General features: G+C 33.4%; 2 protein-coding genes across 5 annotated transcripts; one reads left to right on the top strand and one right to left on the bottom strand.

Annotated features, from left to right (window-relative positions):
• Positions 1-4,160: 4,160 nt before the first annotated feature.
• LOC117919574 (P-loop NTPase domain-containing protein LPA1 homolog 2-like) lies at positions 4,161-11,207 on the bottom strand. Of its 4 annotated transcripts, none has more exons than XM_034836755.1 (7): positions 10,878-11,201; positions 10,314-10,648; positions 8,229-8,310; positions 7,211-7,627; positions 5,785-6,525; positions 5,404-5,514; positions 4,161-4,624 (listed from the first exon to the last, which is right to left on the bottom strand). In XM_034836755.1, the coding sequence occupies exons 1-7, from the start codon at positions 11,028-11,030 to the stop codon at positions 4,436-4,438; spliced, it is 2,028 nt and encodes a 675-aa protein (XP_034692646.1). In that variant the 5' UTR covers positions 11,031-11,201; the 3' UTR covers positions 4,161-4,435. The 4 variants fall into 4 exon arrangements, with proteins under 4 accessions (XP_034692646.1, XP_034692648.1, XP_034692647.1 ...); XM_034836757.1 differs by having other exon boundaries at positions 10,314-10,726; positions 10,878-10,968; XM_034836756.1 differs by having other exon boundaries at positions 10,314-10,719; positions 10,878-10,967.
• A 6,040-nt stretch (positions 11,208-17,247) lies between these two features.
• LOC117919730 (transcription factor TCP11) lies at positions 17,248-18,738 on the top strand. The gene has a single exon (XM_034836971.1). It carries the CDS (start codon positions 17,505-17,507, stop codon positions 18,117-18,119), a length of 615 nt encoding a protein of 204 aa, XP_034692862.1. The 5' UTR covers positions 17,248-17,504; the 3' UTR covers positions 18,120-18,738.
• Positions 18,739-19,021: the final 283 nt, after the last annotated feature.

The following is a 19,021-nucleotide window of genomic DNA, read 5'->3' as shown; positions in this document are numbered from 1 at the left end:
GTTGAATAAAAAAAATTAAATATTTTGGTTTTTTCTATGGGTTTTTTTGATTAAAATGAGTCAAAATAACCCCTATATTTGCAAGAATAACTCATACCTTAAAAGGTACCAAAAAAAAAATTCTCATTAAGATAAAAATACCCCTTCTTTTTCCCTACAAGACACCTTACTTCCCTCTATTTTATAGCATATTAGGTTTTTATTTTTTTATTTGGTCATCTAGTTGCTCATTTTCTTTGTTTTTTTGTAGAGAAAAAGTTTGGGTTGTTACCATTGTTTCATTTATTATTTATCTTGGTCATGAAAAGATGTTAAAAATGTAAGTAACCAACAATTTCTTTTTTATATTATTGTATTATTTATTTATGTTTCCCGAAAATTTAAAACCTCACTTCACCATTATGGGTAAAAAACAAAGACTTCATTATTACTTATATCTTTACACTCAAAGTCTATATATCCTACTGAAAATAAAGAAGATTAAGTGATTCTAAAAGACACCTGTTGTAGAGTTGTGCTACCACCAAAAAGTTGATGACCAACAAGAAAACAAAAAAATGAGAGAATTCATTCAGGTGGAGAGCTTAAGCACACACGATGTTGTGGTAGATGTGATGATTATGAGCACAATAGGAAAACATGCAAATGACTAATCCAATTACATCTTAGAGGTGAACATAGTTGTGTCAATATTGTTGAGAGTAATATCAACATCCAAGAATTCTCCTTACAATCAATTCATTAGTCACTCTAATAATGTTACCATAGAATTTCTTTCTTATGAATGATTTAGTCATGTAATTACACTTTTTTTTATTTATATAAGGGCATGATGGATTGAAATTTTTTTGTATACGCTTAAAGCAATTTTTTTTTTTTTAATGATGGATTGAAATATTAAGTTAATGTTTTAATTTTATCATATAAATTAATTTGTTAAATTTAACTATGGTTAACTTGATAGTCATTATTAACTTGAACTTAATTATGGTTGAGTTGCATTAACAAACAACTTAACCGTAGTTAAGTTCACAGTCATAATAAGTTCACAATTAGATTTTTCACTTGAACTTAATAGTAGTTGAATTGCATTAACAAAAACTTAACTACAATAAAGTTCATAGTCATAATTTTCACCTAAACTTAATAATGGTTGAGTTGTACTAATAAAAAACTTAACTATGGTTAAGTTCACGGTCAAAATTTTTATCTGAACTTAACAGTGGTTGAATTGTATTAATAAATACCTTAACTATAGTTAAGTTCATGGTTAAAATTTTCATCTAAACTTAACAGTGGTTGAGTTGCATTAATAAATAACTTAACTTTGATTAAGTTCATAGTCAACATTTTTACCTGAACTTAACAATTGTTGAGTTGCATTAACAAATAACTTAACTATGGTTAAGTTGACAGTTATTGTTACATTACAAAAATTGTAACTTTGAGCATCAAGTCAAATTCATCTTAAATAAAAATCAACCCTTAACAATATATAAACCTATTACATAGTCAAATTCAAACCCACCATATGGGCAAAATTTTGAAGTTGAATAATTCAGTTGTCATTTTCTCTCAAAACTAATCAATACAGGCACCGGTCAGTGAGTTGAATGGATGATCATGCATGGCTTATAATCGATCCTTCAACTCGTCAAGTTGTCTTATAAGCATGGTTTGATCATGTCCAAAGTACTCAACTCTATTACCTCTATCTAAAAAACTACTACCATCCCTCGATGGCTCTCTATAACTATAATTTGATGGTTCCTTGTTTGAGTCGGTAGATTGCAAATATCTCATACCTTCTCCAATATCAGTTCTTGGGTTTCTTCGAAACCCCTCCACCTCTCCTCTTTTCCTAAATCGCCAATCAAAACTCTGCTCTGATTTCCAATATGTGCTTGCATTTTGGATATGGGACTTCAATTCCCCAGTTTCCTTTTCCATCTTTACCCAATTCATCTCTATTTATGTTCATATCAAGAGTAGTCTCAACAACTCATTTATTAGCTCTGTCCTTAGAATGATTTTGACTTTTCTCAGTATTTGAACCTCTTTTACCAAAATTCAAAAAACTAGCATTTGACGTACTTGACATCTACATTAGAAATATCACTCAAGTTACTGAAATTCTTTGTTTCATTTTCCAATAAATTCTCAGATTTTAAGGAAACTCTTTTAACCCTTTTTTCATTGGATGTCTTTGATCAAGTGTCTTTGCCAGATTTTCTATTCTTTTTCTCTATAAATTAAAAAAAAAAAACAAAAACAATCAAACCCTCAAATTATTAAAAAAAAAATAAAATTCTCAACACTCTGTTTGTTTCTCAAGAAAACGGTTGAAAGCAAAAAAAACTAAACTCTAAGGCCTCACATTTTACACTATTTTGATTTCAAAAGAATGAAAATCAAAGGAGAAAAAAAAAACATCCCAACCAAATAGTTGAATCAGCAAATGACACAAAAAAAAAATTCAAGATTTTGATTATTTTCTTCTCTAGTAAATTTTCTCAGCAATTAAATAATGGTAAAAGAGAAACAAAGAGTGAAAGAAATTGAACAAAACACCTCTAAAACTTTGTTTATTTGAAGAGAAAACATATGAAATTAAAGAAATTAAACTATCTTGTCTCAACCGAGCCAGTTGCATCATTAAATGGCAAGCAAATGATCTAATAATTTGATTACTGTTCTTTCTCATTATTTTCTTTGCAACCAAACAGGTGTTAAAAAGAAAAATTAGCAATAGAATTGAAGAAATCATAAAATTTGACCCACCCCAACAATTGCTTGGGCAAACAACACCCAAATAATTCAAGATCTCTCTATTTTTTTTTATTCATTTCCCATTCCTTTTTCTCAGAAACCAAATAAATGGTAAAAGAAAAAAAAAATAATAATAAAATAAGAATTATTTGATTAATATGTTTTTTTTTCTCTGTACACCAAAGAAAGAGAATGAAGCAGAAGAAAAAGATAAAGATTTTTTTTTTCAATTTCCGAAGGAAAAGATGAGGAGTCTTTCTAAAAATGAAGCAAAAAAGAAAACATTGCAAGTGTTGGAGGGAAATAAAATGAGGGGTATTTTTATCTCAGCCAAGTCATTTTTTGTATTTTTTGATCGACGAGTTATTTTTACAAATATAAGGGTTATTTTGACTCCTTTAACCAAATAACTTTTTTTCTATTCAACTGAAAAATAAGCACCACCGTAATTTACATCAACCACAATTTCATAGGATCGGTTTTAACACCCAAATTAGATTTGAATTGAGTTTTTGATCCTTAAACTTATTTGGTATTGGGCTTGAACTAATGATTTCTATGACTTGAATCTATCCGACATCCATGATTAAAACATTATTATATACAATAATATGAATTTGATGTTCATTTTAAATAATTATGGTTTTATTTCATTTTACTATAAAATGGATAAATTCCTTTTTTTATTATTATTTTGAATTAGCACATGTGAAAGCCAACTTATCATTGGTTGAAATTGCCTTGGAAAAGGATGATTCCATTTTCTTAACTGTTGCTCCTTGTCCCTGATGAATTTTGAAAGGGGTTTCAGCAAGGATGAGAGGTGTCAAAAGTCTTCCAGAAATTGGGAATAAACAGAGAAATTGTGTGATACTTTAGAATTTTCAAGGAATTCATCCATCAACTATTCAGCATCCTCTTTGTCACAAAAGAAATTCTATTTTATTAGTCCTTGTTATAATGTTTCTAGTTACAATGATATACCTCTTGACTTGGTTAATTGTTCAAGCTTAACCATTGAGTTTAGTTCTAATTTATGGAAAAACTATGTTTCATGCACACACTTTAAAAAAATCGCAAGAGAACTCAAATTTGGAAAATCAAAATTTAATACATTTACTTAAAAATAATTAAGATTTTATATACTTTTCAATAAAAGGTTTTACCTTTAACCACATAGATACTACTTTTTAATTATATAGGTACTACTTCTAACTACATCATAATTATTAAAAGTAAAACTTTTTTACACATTTTTATTTCCTTAATAATTATAAATTTACTTCTAATTAGTGACCATTGAATCATAGATAAAAGTAAAACTTATTTATAAAAGTTGAGATTTCTTTTTCTAATTTTTTTTAATTAGTGAATCAAAACCCACTTTAAGATGATTGAAAATACCTCCTAATTGGGAAGTAGGATTTCATTTTCAGGAATCACTTTTGATTCCATTCCTATTGTCATTTTCATTGGCTTGAGGCAGACGAATGAATTCTTGTTTCTTAATGTCATTAGTTCTACTGAAGGAATCATCTATCAAACAGTATGATGTGTGTTTCGGTGTTTCCTAAGGTAGGAGCTCTAAGAGATGGTTTTCTTATCGGGATAGACTGGTTCTTCTCCATGGCGAGGTAGAGTAAGGGAAGGCAGCTCGGCCACGGATTCATTCACAAACCTTTTTCCTGGATAGCATTCCCCCTGTTGGTTGTTGCCATCTTTCACAAGCAGACATGAGTTCGTCGCTTGATTCATCGTCACCTGACAAGTAGCCATTTTCTTGTACATGTTGCACTGCCAGATCATCATACTCCTCATCGGACTTTGTTGACTCCTCATTGACAGATCCCTCAATCTGAAAGTAAAAACTGTTAGTACAAAAACAACTACCTGTTTTTGGAGGCAGACACATTTCAAGATGGTATCCATACAGATAACAAGCTGGGCTTAAAACTCGGGCTCAGCTCATTCGCAGCCTGGCAGTAGTAGACATATGCATATACAGAAGAGTTCCATGTGATCAACTGATGGAGAAGTGAGCCATAATTTATGAATCACTTCGAGCAATCAAAACAATATATTAAGCCTTGATGAGAATTTAAAGGGGGGTGTGAGGGAAACTAGGAAGGATAGAAATAAATCCATGACAGTCATTGAACGGCCTAGGCATGGCTATAATATGCAACAAAATCGGGCAAAACAGCCTGCAGGAGCAAGATAATGCAAACAAAAAAGGGCGATGGCAGCACCAGTCGGGCAGTAACTAGTATTATGGTATCATCATGATAAAGGTTGAAGATTCTAAAAGTGAAAATGATTGACCAATTGACCACAACAAACATGGATTGAGATTCAGAGACTGATAAGGCAACGACAAAAAGTGTAGTAGTCCAGCAGAAAGGGATCTGGCAGACAACTAACAAATGGTCAAAGCCTACACAAAGAATTCAGATCTTAGGGATGGTTATATCATCCTAATTTTTAACAGTTGGAACTATAAATTTATGATATTTAGATTTAGGAAGGAGCAAAAAGAGAGAGAGAGTAATAAAACAACTATGTAACCTTTAAATAGAAGCAATAAGTTCATGATTCATAAGGTTCAAAGTTCAAACTTTTTAGATACTGCCATACCTCTTCATGGATTTGTCTGTCACCTACATCACTGAGATCTCCATCGCTATTCATGTAGGGTGAATTGTTCACCTCTTCATCACTTCCTGATACCCATGCTTCCTCTTTGAGCTGGCAGTACAAGAGAATTGTCAAACAACACTACCGTGTAAATGAAATAACTCAAAAAATCAAATTTTCACCAAAAGCAATTCAAATTTTATCAAAACATAAAAGGGCTGATAGGCTAATAGCAGTTGAGAAATTCTAGCTTTTCCAACAATGGCTGAATCCTCTCATCAAAACAGCTCTTCTTATTGTCTGCATAAAGGGTGATTAATCCAAAAATGTCTCATCATAATCAAACTGCATAAGAATAACAATTAAAAGTGTGAGCAGCACCTGTTTGGCAGGCCCATCAGACATTCTTGGTGATCTGCAAGTAGATGAACAATGTCCACTCCTGCTCTCTGTCTCATCAGTCCTTGACTCATTGACACTTAAAGTGTGACTTGAACCACCAACATCACTGGGCCAAGCACTGATCCCAAAGTGACCAAAAGGAAGGTTAACCGGCTCTGCCTTAGTAATCTGCAAAGGACCATACATCAGATTCTCAACACCCTCCTTACTCCCTTGGCACAAGGTGGGACTTCTATCACCCCAAGCCATATTTACAGACCAAGCCTTTGATACAGACCCATCAGTGTTGATAAGAGCCATCATATGTCTAGAAGAACCTTTCCTCTGGATTAGTTGGAACATCCCCTTTGAGCTCAGGGAGTTAGCAGCACATTGATTCCTATATTCTTCATCTATCAACGTGACAGTGTTTGTGGTAGAATCATAAAAGTTCTCCCCTGCCTCACGCCTCCTTAGGCAGCTGAAGACTGTAGCGTGGATTGCTGCCACACTCCTGTCAACATTGGTGTTGTTAATCTTGGGAACCAAATACTTGTCAGCTCGGTTGCAAAGATATGCTTGGATTGTTCTGATGTTCCGGATGTATTTGACATATTTGTTTTTTCCTGGGTCCAGTGCCATGTATTTTGCACGAACTGCAAATCGTTCCAAATGTTTGTCTTCATTTGAGATGTAAATCATGAATGGTATGATTGAAGGATGTTTTCTCATTAGGCCCATCTGATAAATCAAAACAAAGAACCTTTTAGTATCACTAAGCAATTTACAAGAAAAATATTCTCTTTTTGTGCATAGTTTAGAAGATCTTATAAATAAAAGGGAGACCACAATATCCAATATAATCTAGGTCCCTCTTCACAAATGGTTGAAAACCATGTGATCTTCCTTCTATTTCTTGTTTGGCTTCAGTTCAATGAAGTAAAATCAACAATTCATGTCTGGTAGACGATACCTGAACAGAATATCAAGATAATAAGTCCAGTTATGCTGGGATTCACAAGAAGAAGATTTCCAAGTTTAAGAGCAAACATGTCAGTGAAGAAAACCAAAGAGCTATAAAATCATTTTCTAGGTTTCAAAACTCTTCTTTTTCACTTTTCTAACAATCCAAAGGAATGCAATGGCCAGCTTCTATAGTGTCATGATCTTGCCATTGTTTTATCTATACAATCTCCAGCATGAACACATGAAGTGGTAGATCCTGAAAACTTGAATATCCCTTGTTTCCGATCAATAAGAAGAAATTACAGGAAAAACAGTTTCCTATGAGCCAGAAGTTACATTGTGAATTCTCTTTTCTGTGAAGTCAAAGAAATTACTTAGATCCATCAAGACAACAAATTAAATCATTTAACTTGAGAGATTGGCAGAAAACCGATAAAGAATAAGAATAATGTTTACTCACAACAAAATTGAGGCTTAAGTGCACACCCTCAACAATTACTGATTCTTTCCACTCTTCCCATGCAGTGATCAGTTGATCGAGACTGTCAATGACCATCTCACTCTGTGCCTTAAACCCTTCAATGGCCATCTCTCTCACATTGATCAATTCAGTAGTGTTCAAAGGAAGATGGGTACACAGCTTCCCACCAGCAATTTCATCATGCACTTCATGCTTGGTAACTGAATGGCAAATATGTGCAAGCTTCTTTTCTTTTCTTTTGGCCTTTGCTTCTGCCACTGCCATGGGATCTAAACACTCCCCTGCATGATAGGTAGAGGCCCAAAGTAGAGGGTTTTGCTTTTCATCCACAAAGCTTCGCATCATATGTCGAATAGAGTCAGTAGAAATCACAGTTGTGATGCCCAACCTGCCAGCCTTCAAGAAAATGTGAGAAGTATCAATTTAGCATAGTCTAGTATATATGAAAAAACCTGATTTGCCAAGCTTGAATCTAATGTCATCAGGTCAAAGCTTTAAATGCAAACATGATATATACAAGTCACATGTTAGGTCAGGGAAGGGATTAAAGTGAGAGTAAGACAAATTTAGAAGTATTGCACTGGCATTAAGCCCAAACTAAATTATTCCTTCATAACAACCAAAATATCCTGTTTCAGACAGATTGGCTATTAGAAATGGTTTTTCCTAGAAACCAAAGCAGGAGAACAAGAATGCAAAAGTGGAAAAATCATAGAATGTGGTTAGAAAATTGACCAGGCTAAGCAGGAAAAAATGGTGAGAGTCAAAGTTCAAATTTTGAATTGGTGAGGATAAAGAGCATACCCTGGTGTACACAATGGTAAACATATTTGAACAGGAAAGAAAAGGTGAACCTTATTATACCCTCTTCTATTGAAATCCAAACATATATAAAAATTCTCAATAAAACAAAGATGATAAGCCAAGGGCAAGGATAATGAGGAAAACCAACAAACTTCAATTATGGAAAGAAAATCTATGGTGGTGAAGTAAGTACCAGCAATGTGGACAAAGTAGATTTGCCACACCCACTTGTGCCGCATAATAAAACAGTGACAGACTCCTCCCTTTCTCGGATCCTAAACAAGGAAAAAAGGGTCCCAGACAAAAGGTAAACCATATAATATGCACGGCAGGAGATAAAGATGCTATATCAAGGATTTTTTGCATTTATGTGTTATAACTAACAGCCAGCAGGCCATAGAACTAATGATGCTAAACCATGAAAAATGCACAGGCTCAAAGCTGAAACTGTTTCAACTATTTGCTGCTTTCCAATTCAAAACTCAGTTCACTATAATATAATGGCTATAAAAAGTTGTGCACAATTCAGCAATACATTACCTAATTAAAAAGTAAATTAAAATAAACTACCAACAATTGAACCCTGCTTTAGAGCTCTTTACAGTTCTATTCTGTCAAATAGACATCTGTGAAGGGTTTTATCATTTATGGCTGCATAACAAAGACTTGTTCTCTTCTTGTTGAGAAACACCATTCATGAACTACCCAGTATGCAACCTTTCTAAGGTGGATAGGCTATGAAAGTAGAAACATGGAAATCTATAAATCGGTACCTATAAATTTCTCTCAAGAGAGGTTCCACATGTACACAAAAAATTAAGCAAACAAAAAATACAGGGGAACTGTATTAGAGAGTGAAACAACTGAAAGAGGAAAATGGCTTCTGTTTACTACATATAATATTTCTGTTTGACTCTGCATAACTAAAGGAAGAAAATGGCTTCTATTTACTACATACAATATTTCTACTTAAATTTACATAATCAATTGAAATGTAGCTCATAAACTAGTCAAGATACACAGATCTATGTCCGTTAATGGGAAGCGATAAAATGCTTTTACTGTTTACACATACAAGAATTATTAGGATTCAATCAGTGTAATGAAATTCTAAATTTGGAAAATAAGAAAAAAGAAAAAGGGTTCAAAAGGTAAATATCACAAAACAAAAAGAACAGAACTTTAGGAACAGGAAAAAAACACCAGGCAGACCCTTAGGTGGTGTTTGTTTTTTAGCTGAATAGAAAATGTCAAAATATTTAGCTTTTTCTATTCAGCTAAAAGTAACATGTTAACATCATCCAATATAATTAAATTGAACTTATTGATAACAAGTTCATTTTAACTATGTTGGATGATGTCAACATATTACTTTTAGCTTAATAGAAAAAGCCAAAATATTTGACTTTTTCTATTCAGCCAAAAAACAAACATCACCTAGTAAATGAATTACTGGCTGACAGCTAACCAGGCACATATAAACATATCACAAACCAACTAATAGATGTCATGCCATAAAAATACTGAAGTCACCAAACTCCTTACCTCCCTAAATATTTTATCAAGCCATCCATACTAACGATACCTGTTAATGTTCGCTTCAAATGTGTGTAGTACCCATAGTGGCCACAGTACAATACAGATGTTAGCCTAGTATACATTGTGGGACTATTTCCTAACAACTTATGTTTGTAGGTTAATTGATACTCTTTATTCCCCTTGTGGCTTGTCTCTCCACATGGGAGTATGCACTACAGGAAAGGGAGCATATTAGCCCGGTATACATTGTGACTTGTCTATTTAGATCCCTCACATGAGGAAGGGTGCTTAAGCTTTAATATCAACTGATAGTTGAGAGGACACACCAATCGCCATCTAAGGGAGGGTGCTTAATCTTTTTAGGTTGACTAGTAGTCTGATAATGGGGACACACCAATTCTCAAGCAATTGCCCAGTTGGTAAGTACAACATAGAAAGACAGGTAAATTCCAGCTTCAATAAAAGTGAACTACAGATTTATTTGATTCCGAGTAGAGTTCCATTCAGTCTTTTACCTATAATTCATCTACCTCTACTAAAGGACAAACCTGTCAAGCCAGACACCCCGACATGACTGCTACACAACATACAAACAAATGACAAGTTTCAACCGTTCAAGGCATCCATTGAATATAAAACTATAAGCAAACTACTTTTAAATGAACCCCCTGCAAGAAGCATACATTTACATAGTGGCAGGTACATAAAATTTTGGAAGATGGAGATAAGATTTCTGTACCTGCATGCCAAAGCTAAGTCAGCCCTCTGATTAGGGCCAATGTACTTATATTCAGTGAGCACACAACAAACAAAATCAAAAAAGGTTTCCCTCCCAACAACAACAGTGGTAAGTCTTTTGTACAACTCAAATGGTTTAGCATAACATTCATCATCTTTCTGCGAAGCAGAAAGGTCGCCGACCTCTCCTTCAGAAACGCTAACACCAGTACAGCAATTATTTTCTTCCTCACAGCATCCTTCAGCATCACCCACTCCAGAAGCTTCCATTCCAGTGGGACGCCAAGCATCAACAAAGCTTTCACTTCTCAACACTTCAAAAACCCTCCGGCTAATCTGAGCAGAGCACATAAGGCTTCTGTAATCAGCACACGTTTGACTGAAAAGCACGATTTTCTATCCCTCCACTTGGATCTCGAAATAGTGAAGAAAAAAGAGAGTAAAATTTCTCAGAAACGCTCTCTACTTTCTCGAGAACCAAACAGAGTTAATGTAATAATCCATCTGAATCAAACCAAAAGAAAACAAGAGAAAATTCAATTGAACTCTATGAAAATCTACTCACCTTGAATGCGTGTCGCGGTTTGCATCCCATGAGCTGCAGAGTGGTCTGTAGTACTGGACGCGTGTATCGAAAGGACTTCTTCTTCTCTTTACCAGCTCTCTTTTCTGCGTCGTCCACAACCACTATGTACAACAATTTCGCTACTTCTGCCATTGATATTGAATTCCCGACAAACGATTTACAGTATGAAAAGACTATGTCCTTTCAAGAAGAGGAAGGAAATTAGAAAATCAAAATGACGAAATGAAGCATAACCAGAAAAAGTAACGAATCAGGTTCCGAAACCTCTTAATGGGATCGAGCTGTTTTAGGGCCCAAAAATCAGTACACGCTTGGGGTAGGCTGGCTGGCTTTCCGGGTCTATTTTTGGGCCATGCCTTTATCTTGTGTTGCAGCTGTTGCTTCTATATAATATATATATATATACAAAAATACATAAATAAATATTGGTAAAATCAAAATTAATAAAAAATTATAAAAATACTTTAATTTTTTTTTAAAAAAAATAATAAAACCATGATAAATATATTGAAATTGTTTTATTGAAATACTATCTTAAATAAGTTCAATAAAAAACCTCAAAATTTTAAAATTTTGAGAGAGATTAAAATAATAGAGCAATATTGTAAGGGTACAAATAAAAGAAGAGAAGATGAGTTAATTTTTTTTGAAAATGAGTTAATCTTTTTTTAACCCTTATTTATAGGGTACATGTCATGTCCCAAGACCCACTCTAAGGGTGTGACGATTATTTCACACCTCAAACCCGAAGGCTTAAAGTGTAACTAGATTCAAACAATTATTTTGTAACTGAAAGTTACCAATTACCAAATACCTGTTCAGAGTAGAGGAACAAAATTCTAAAATCTTCAAAATTTAACTTTAAAACTAAGTATCCATAAAAAAAATAAGGGTACATGTCATGCCCCAAGACCCACTCTAAGGGTGTAACGATCATTTCACACCTCAAACTCGAATACTTAAAGTGTAATTAGATTCAAACAATTATCTTATAACTGAAAGTTACCAATTACCAAATACCTATTCAGAGTAAGGGAACAAAATTCTAATATCTTCAAAATTTAACTTTAAAACTAAGTATCCATAAACCAAAATCCATTATCCAAATAGATTGTAAACTCAAACAATTCAAATGCTAACAAAATTTTCATAATCTTCAAATCTCAACTTCAGACTATCATAAAAAAAAAAAAAAAAAAGTTCAATATCTAAATAGCTTCCAAAAACCAAATAATCCAAATGAACATAAACTTATAAGTTAACAAAGTCCAAAAATAACATCCTAAGCAAAATCTTAATGATGACCATTCCCCGACCTAGCCATCACTCCTCACCCGAACTAAGGGTACCTGAAAAGTAATCAACAAATGAGAATGAGCTCAAAGCCCAATAAGGAATATTAATGCAGTCCATGGATCAGATATTTTAAGTTCACTTGTAAAATAGGAGATATTATAACTAATTATTTTCATAAACCTTTGAGGTAGTTTTGCCAATACATTCAAAACTTTTAACCGTACACTTTCATTTCTGATTCAAACATTTTTATATCAAATTCAGTCAAAATATTCAAATAATTTATTTACTTTGATTATCAAACATCAAATGGTGTCCAATTAAGTGTGACTTTTCAAATAAGTGGCTAGCCTCAAATTGTTCATTTAAGGTGGATGAAACCAAACACTATTAGTATTAGTAACCTTTAACCAAACCTCTAGAGGCTAAGGTCCAAATTAATTACATTTTCCACTAAGAAATATAAATGTCAACTATTATATCTCGTTGACAAGGGTCAAGCAAATCAGAGTTAAACACTTATTTCAATTATTCAAATTTGCAAAACATAATATTTTCATATTTCTTTATTGTAAACAAAATATAAGGTTATAACATATTTTTTATGCAAAACATATTTGATCCATGCATAAAACGAATAATAACTTAAAACGTTTCCAAATGATGTATATAAAAATTTGTTTCTAAAAAAATTAACTGTATTAATTTCCCTTACCTTAAAAGCACTTAGAAACGTTGAAGAGTTTAGCCCCAATAATCTAACTCTCACCTAACATAACAAAAATATACTATTATCACAAAATTATTTTCCAACTTCTTAACCAATAACAACTAATTAATTAGTTACCCTTTTATTTATTTTATTATATTTTATTATTTATTAATTATTATTTTTTCAAAAATTCATCCTCAATAATTTGTTCCTAATTCCTAAACTAAATCAAATTTCTTAGAAATATTTATTTGAAATAATTTCTCTCATCACTTCATACAATAATTTATTTATTTAATCCAAACACATCATTATATAGGTTTCGTAGACATACTTCTTCTTTTAATAATATCAACATATATATATATATATATATATATATATATATATATATATATATATATTCTTTTTTTTTTTTTTCATTCTACATACCTTTTAACTTTTCAAATTACACACACCAATTCTACATGTCACTTGACTTTCCAAATTACACACACCAAACGACACCATCTTCAGATTTTTTTATTTTATTTTATTTATACCCAATCACGTCTCAAGTCTTCCCTCAAAGACTTCTTCCATGTTATTTTTTTTCTGCTCTCTGTCAACTGCAACTCCGAACATGTATAATGTCCATTTTTTTTTCTTCAATGGAAAATCTGGATTTTTTTTTTATCTTCAATAGTACTAACAAAAATAAAAATAAAAAAAATTCAATTTTATAAAAAAAAAAAAAAAAAAAAAAAAACTCTAATCTAGATTGGGGTTTCTTAAAAAATTACCTAAATTTTTCACAAAAAGTGATGGATCTAAGAAAATAAAATTGAAGAATTAGAAGAAAAAAATCTTACCTATAGAGATTTGTTTTTCAAACTCTAAATTCTGATTCCAACCTTACGTTATCTGGAATTCTGTGGACATGAACGTTATTAAAAAAAGAACATGAAAAACAGTAATTTCTAATTTATACTTAGGGTATTTATTTGAAAAATTACATTTTTACCCATCTTTCATTTTTACCTATAGAGATTGGATTTTTTTTTTTTATCTTCAATAGTACTAACAAAAAAAAAAAAAAAAAAAAAACCCTAATCTAGATTGGGGTTTCTTCAAACATTACCTAAATTTTTCACAAAAAGTGATAGATCTAAGAAAATAAAATTGAAGAATTAGAAGAAAAAAATATTACCTATAGAGATTTGTTCTTCAAACTCTAAATTCCGATTCCAACCTTACGTTATCTGGAATTCTGTGAACATGAATGTTATTAAAAAAATAACATAAAAAACAGTAGTTTCTAATTTATACTTAGGGTATTTATTTGAAAAATTACATTTTTACCCATATTTCATTTTATTAAACTAATTAATTAATTAATTTATTTAATTATTATTGTTATTTTCCTAACTTATCCTTAAAAAATTTTGGGCGTTACGGTACAAATATTATCAATATGACAATAATATAAATATGGTAATAGTGTTGTCATCCATAAACTATCATAAATATTTATAACACTTTCTTTGAATGACAATCATTGTGATATCCCACACCAATACATAGGAAAGTTACTAAGGATATAAATGTATGAACTTCTCTTGACCTTATAAACGTATTTTTGGTGCGAGTCATTACAAATAGTATTAAACTCGATATTCAATCCTAATGTAGGGGTTTGTTTGGCTTCATGAGGGGTGTTTGTCTGTTCGGCCAACTCCACAATCATGTGGGACATAATGAAGATAATATTTATATTATTGGGAGTGGATCACTGCAATCATTCTTGGAATATATTTAATTAAAACCTTATTAGAAGAAACCCGATAAAAGAAAAAGCGAACAATATTTTTTGGAGTACTACAATTATCTTGTTAAAAATTTTATTAGTAAAACTCAATGGGACAAAACTTGGATAAAGGGAGAAAGAATATAGTGCAATGACATCCTTATCAATTTGCTTCCCCTCATGTTCACTTGATTATACTTTTTCTAGTAGCTCAAAATGAAGATCTTTGAGTTGTTTCATTCTAATATTTTGTGAATAGGTTTGCTAAATTGTTGATCTTTTAGAGCTCATGAGTGTAAAAGAACTTGGACGATATATGTTTAGTTTTGTAAGCTTTAATGTATCATTCTTTAATATCTATAATGCATACAATATTATCTTCATGTAATTTGTCAAATACATTAATATACTAATTGTAATAAGATATGATACTTTCAGACCAAACAATTCTTTATTATCTTCTTCAATACAAAACAAGTCCTTGTTCACTTCAAACGAACAACCATATGAGAACTTAATGAATATGATTTGTTCATTTGAGTATGATGAACTAATACTCTATTTGAAAATTGTTCAATCTACAAGTTGAGACAAAACTTAGGCTATATTTGGTTCCATAAAATTTGAAGGAAAATGAAGGGGAAATAAAATATAAAGGAAAAATAGAAGGAAAATAAAAAAATAAATTAAAAGTTGATAAATTATTTTTTTTTGTTACTTCAAACTCATTTTATTTATTTTATTTAATTGATATAAAAATTAAATAATTTTAAAATACACAAGTTTTTAATTAGTTTTAATTATATTTGATTTTCTTTGATATTTTTCATAAGACAACCAAATATAAAAAAATCATTTTTTTCGCATTTTTTTTTCTTTTAGTATTTTATGGGAACTAAACATAATCTTAGTGTCTCCTAGATCTTTTATTGCAAATTCCTTTTTTAAAAATCCAATTGTTATTGTGAGCTTCTAGGAATTCCAACAAGACTCAAATCATCTACATATATCGCAATAATTGCAAATTCGATCATTAATTTCCTAATGAATATACACATATAAAGAGAATTATTTATATATCATTTTTTCAATAAATATTAATTGAGGTGATGGCATCACATGCATCCGAATTATTTTAATCCATACATGCAGTGATTTTTTGAATTACTTGTTTATATATATATGTAAAATAAAAAAAATATTTCGGATTGTAGAAATCATCTTATTCTAATAACATGCATGTTATGAATGATAAAAGTTAAGGGGCCTAAAAAAAAAAAAAGAGAGAATAAGTTCATATTTTTTTATTAATTCAAAGACCCTGATTTATTTATAGGATAGGGGCCATTACTAAAATAACAATAATACAAACATCGTAAGAAGCAAATAGCCATTAAAAAAATGTGTTTGGTCGTTGAATCACATCAAAGGTCATTTCCAGCTGTAGGATGGGAAAGAGTCATTGGGAGAGACAGGAAATGAAATCCCCAGTTGACGATCGGACCGCCTTTCCACATTGTTTTCAATTCTTCGCTGCTCGAGATTGGCATAAATGGGCAATAATATGTCTATAAAACACAACACATCTCCTACCCTCATTTATCATCATCTCAATCCTGATTTATCATATATAACCTAAATTAGGCTGATGGGTCAATACAAGTACGGTTCCAATAAATATTCGACATAAATATCTTTTAATTTACCAAAATAATAAAAGAAAAATTATGATATGTCAGAAACAATGAAGCTTAAACAACAGAGGGAAGGTTGGCATCTTTTGCTTTCACATTACTTCAAGATCAATTTATTTGCCAACAAAACTGCCTTATTTATAAAGGAACCCGAGATTCAGGATTTTTTTTTTTTTCTTCAAGTAGGGAAAAAAAAAAAAAACGATTTGAAATAGTGGAAATCACAAACTTTGAAATTTTTCCGAAAATTTGGGAATGGGTGGATATGGTGATTAAAGACCTTTAATGAAGCAGGGGAGGGAGACATATTGAAGACACAATTTCCGAGGGTGGTCAAAGCCCAAAAGCATGAGAGGAGAGGACTCATCAAATTTGAGAACACACCACTCAACCCAAGCTCTCCAGAGGGCGTGGCTCGTTAACCCAAGCAGTTGGTGGGGTTCACGGGAGTCCACGCCCACACCCATGACCCACACCACACGAGTCATGAGAGCGTGGGCGTTCCTTCACAAATGGAGCTGAGTAATATTGATTTGAGTAGTGGTGACCAGCGACCAGCGACCAGTATTGACCATCCATCATATCTGAAATGACTCACAGGTAGGATCCACCCAGGATTCAACATGGGGGTCCCCCACCACCCAAATCCTCCGTACAACACAGAATGCACAAAGCTCAACCAATTGTATGTCTCCACCTCAACCCAAAATAAATATCCAACTTAATAGCATTGTTTTTTGTAAAATCCAAAAATTTGAGGGGTTGAAAGAAAGGGAATTTTAGAAGGGGAAGAAGGTGGAGACAGGAGAGAGGCTCATCCCCTATCTCAATTATCGATTTCTCAAAAACCCACCCACCTACTACTGGTACTGCTCTCACTCTCACATGGGCACATGGGCCCAACGGAGGCCCATCTTATATATAAGGGTGTATGCTCCTCGTGGGGTCGATAGAATCCCCAAACACTGACTTCATGCCTCGCTTTCTCTCTCTCTTTCTCATCTATTAGACTATTACCCTCTCTTGGCAGAAACCCTAGAGTTCTGTCCTTTTTTGATTCAAACCCTAAAAACCCCCTCTTTTCAGATCATTAGTCTTTTATCTGTATAGGTCTAATCATGGGTTCGGAAATGAATCTCCATAAATTCTCTTCATCGGAGCACTCTAATCCAAACTCCCTCACCACCGCCGCCGCTTCCGCAACAGCCGGCGGCGATTCTACCAAAGCTGAACTGGCCCCCCCTCCTCGGAAAACCGCCTCTTCTTCATCGAGGGATCGCCATACAAAGGTGAACGGCCGAGGCCGCCGAGTCCGCATGCCGGCGCTCTGCGCCGCCCGAATCTTCCAACTCACCCGTGAACTCGGGCACCGCTCCGACGGCGAGACCATCGAGTGGCTGCTCCGACAAGCGGAGCCCTCCATCATAGCCGCTACCGGTACTGGGACGGTCCCTGCGACATCCGTCTCATCCTCCGGCACCGCTAATCCCTCTTCGTCTACGGCCACCACCGCCTGTAAGGTGCAACCGCTTACGTCAGTTCCCAGCGGACATGTGCCGACAGGGATGTTCACTATGGCGCCGCCGAGTTGTCGACTGGACCTGTGCCAGCCGGTGACGTTGGAGTTTCCCGGTAACGGGTACCGGCACATGCCGTTCACATCGTTGTTGTTGCAGTCTGGGACGGAAGAGGCGGAGGAGAGACATCAAGAAGAGGTTCTTCGACAGCAATAAAAACACACATATCTGTATTTCTTCTTTCTTTTTCTCCTTCCCTAGGTTACTCTTAGCGCGTAGAGGCAGTTTAGGGTTTAGTGGGTGTTTATTGTGCTATATAATTATGGCTCCTTCACATCTGTTTTTTGTTAGTTTCATATGAATGAGACTTTTTTTGAGGGAATGAGGAAAGTCTAAAAAATATTTGGGATCATGATTTCCCTTTTTGGTGCTAAATGATGAGTTGGAAAAGTTTCGGCTTCTGCAGCAAGTCCATCGTATTCCACCGAAACAAGAACTACACCCACTGTTTCCTTCTCCTTCTCCTTCTCTTTTTTCCAAAAGGCAGACCCATTAATTGAAGCCATGTTGAGAAAGCAATCTGAGTTGAAAATCTCAATCAACCATGGGTAAAGTGTCAGATTTATCTTGTTTTTGGGATGGATGGGGTTGTGAATAGTTGGCAGCGGGTGCTTGGAAAGGTTGCGTGAATGGCATGTATACCTTTTTGTAAGCTTATGGATATGGATGCTGTCTTTATTTATTTTTTATTTTTATTTTTTAAAGTTATGATCTCAGATGACTTTTTCATGGTCATGGGTATCTTAATTCTTATTATTAAGGTGTGATGTTTGAAGAATATAATGCTTTTTATATATATGTATATAAATTTAATTTGGGCTTATTGAAATGAAATGGTCATGCGTTAGCCAGGATCCTTTGGATGCATGTCTATTCGGCGGACGTGCGTTTAGGAGTAGTGAGCGGGAAGCATCTCTCAAACCCGCACAATTTGGAACCTGCCACAACCGGAAACCTGAGATTCCCCGAAAGAAGAAATCTTTGGCATTGCAGATTCTATGAAACCATCCTTCAGTTTACTTCAGTTCCGTTCAGTGTCATTAGCTGGACATTTGTAC

The sequence above is a fragment of the Vitis riparia genome, chromosome 8 (genome assembly GCF_004353265.1).
Source record: "Vitis riparia cultivar Riparia Gloire de Montpellier isolate 1030 chromosome 8, EGFV_Vit.rip_1.0, whole genome shotgun sequence".
NCBI lineage: Eukaryota > Viridiplantae > Streptophyta > Magnoliopsida > Vitales > Vitaceae > Vitis > Vitis riparia.
Note: the sequence above shows the minus strand (reverse complement) of the source record. Positions and strands in the feature narration are given on the sequence as shown.

Bases quoted from the DNA above. Each gene is read 5' to 3' on its own strand.
- LOC117919574 (XM_034836755.1), bottom strand. From the start codon at position 11,030: ATGGCAGAAGTAGCGAAATTGTTGTACATAGTGGTTGTGGACGACGCA. The intron at 10,649-10,877 runs GTGAGTAGATTT...TGCTCTGCTCAG, and splicing joins AACCGCGACACGCATTCAAG to ATTAGCCGGAGGGTTTTTGA. The intron at 4,625-5,403 runs GTATGGCAGTAT...TTTTACTTTCAG, and splicing joins ACAGACAAATCCATGAAGAG to ATTGAGGGATCTGTCAATGA.
- LOC117919730 (XM_034836971.1), top strand. From the start codon at position 17,505: ATGGGTTCGGAAATGAATCTCCATAAATTCTCTTCATCGGAGCACTCT.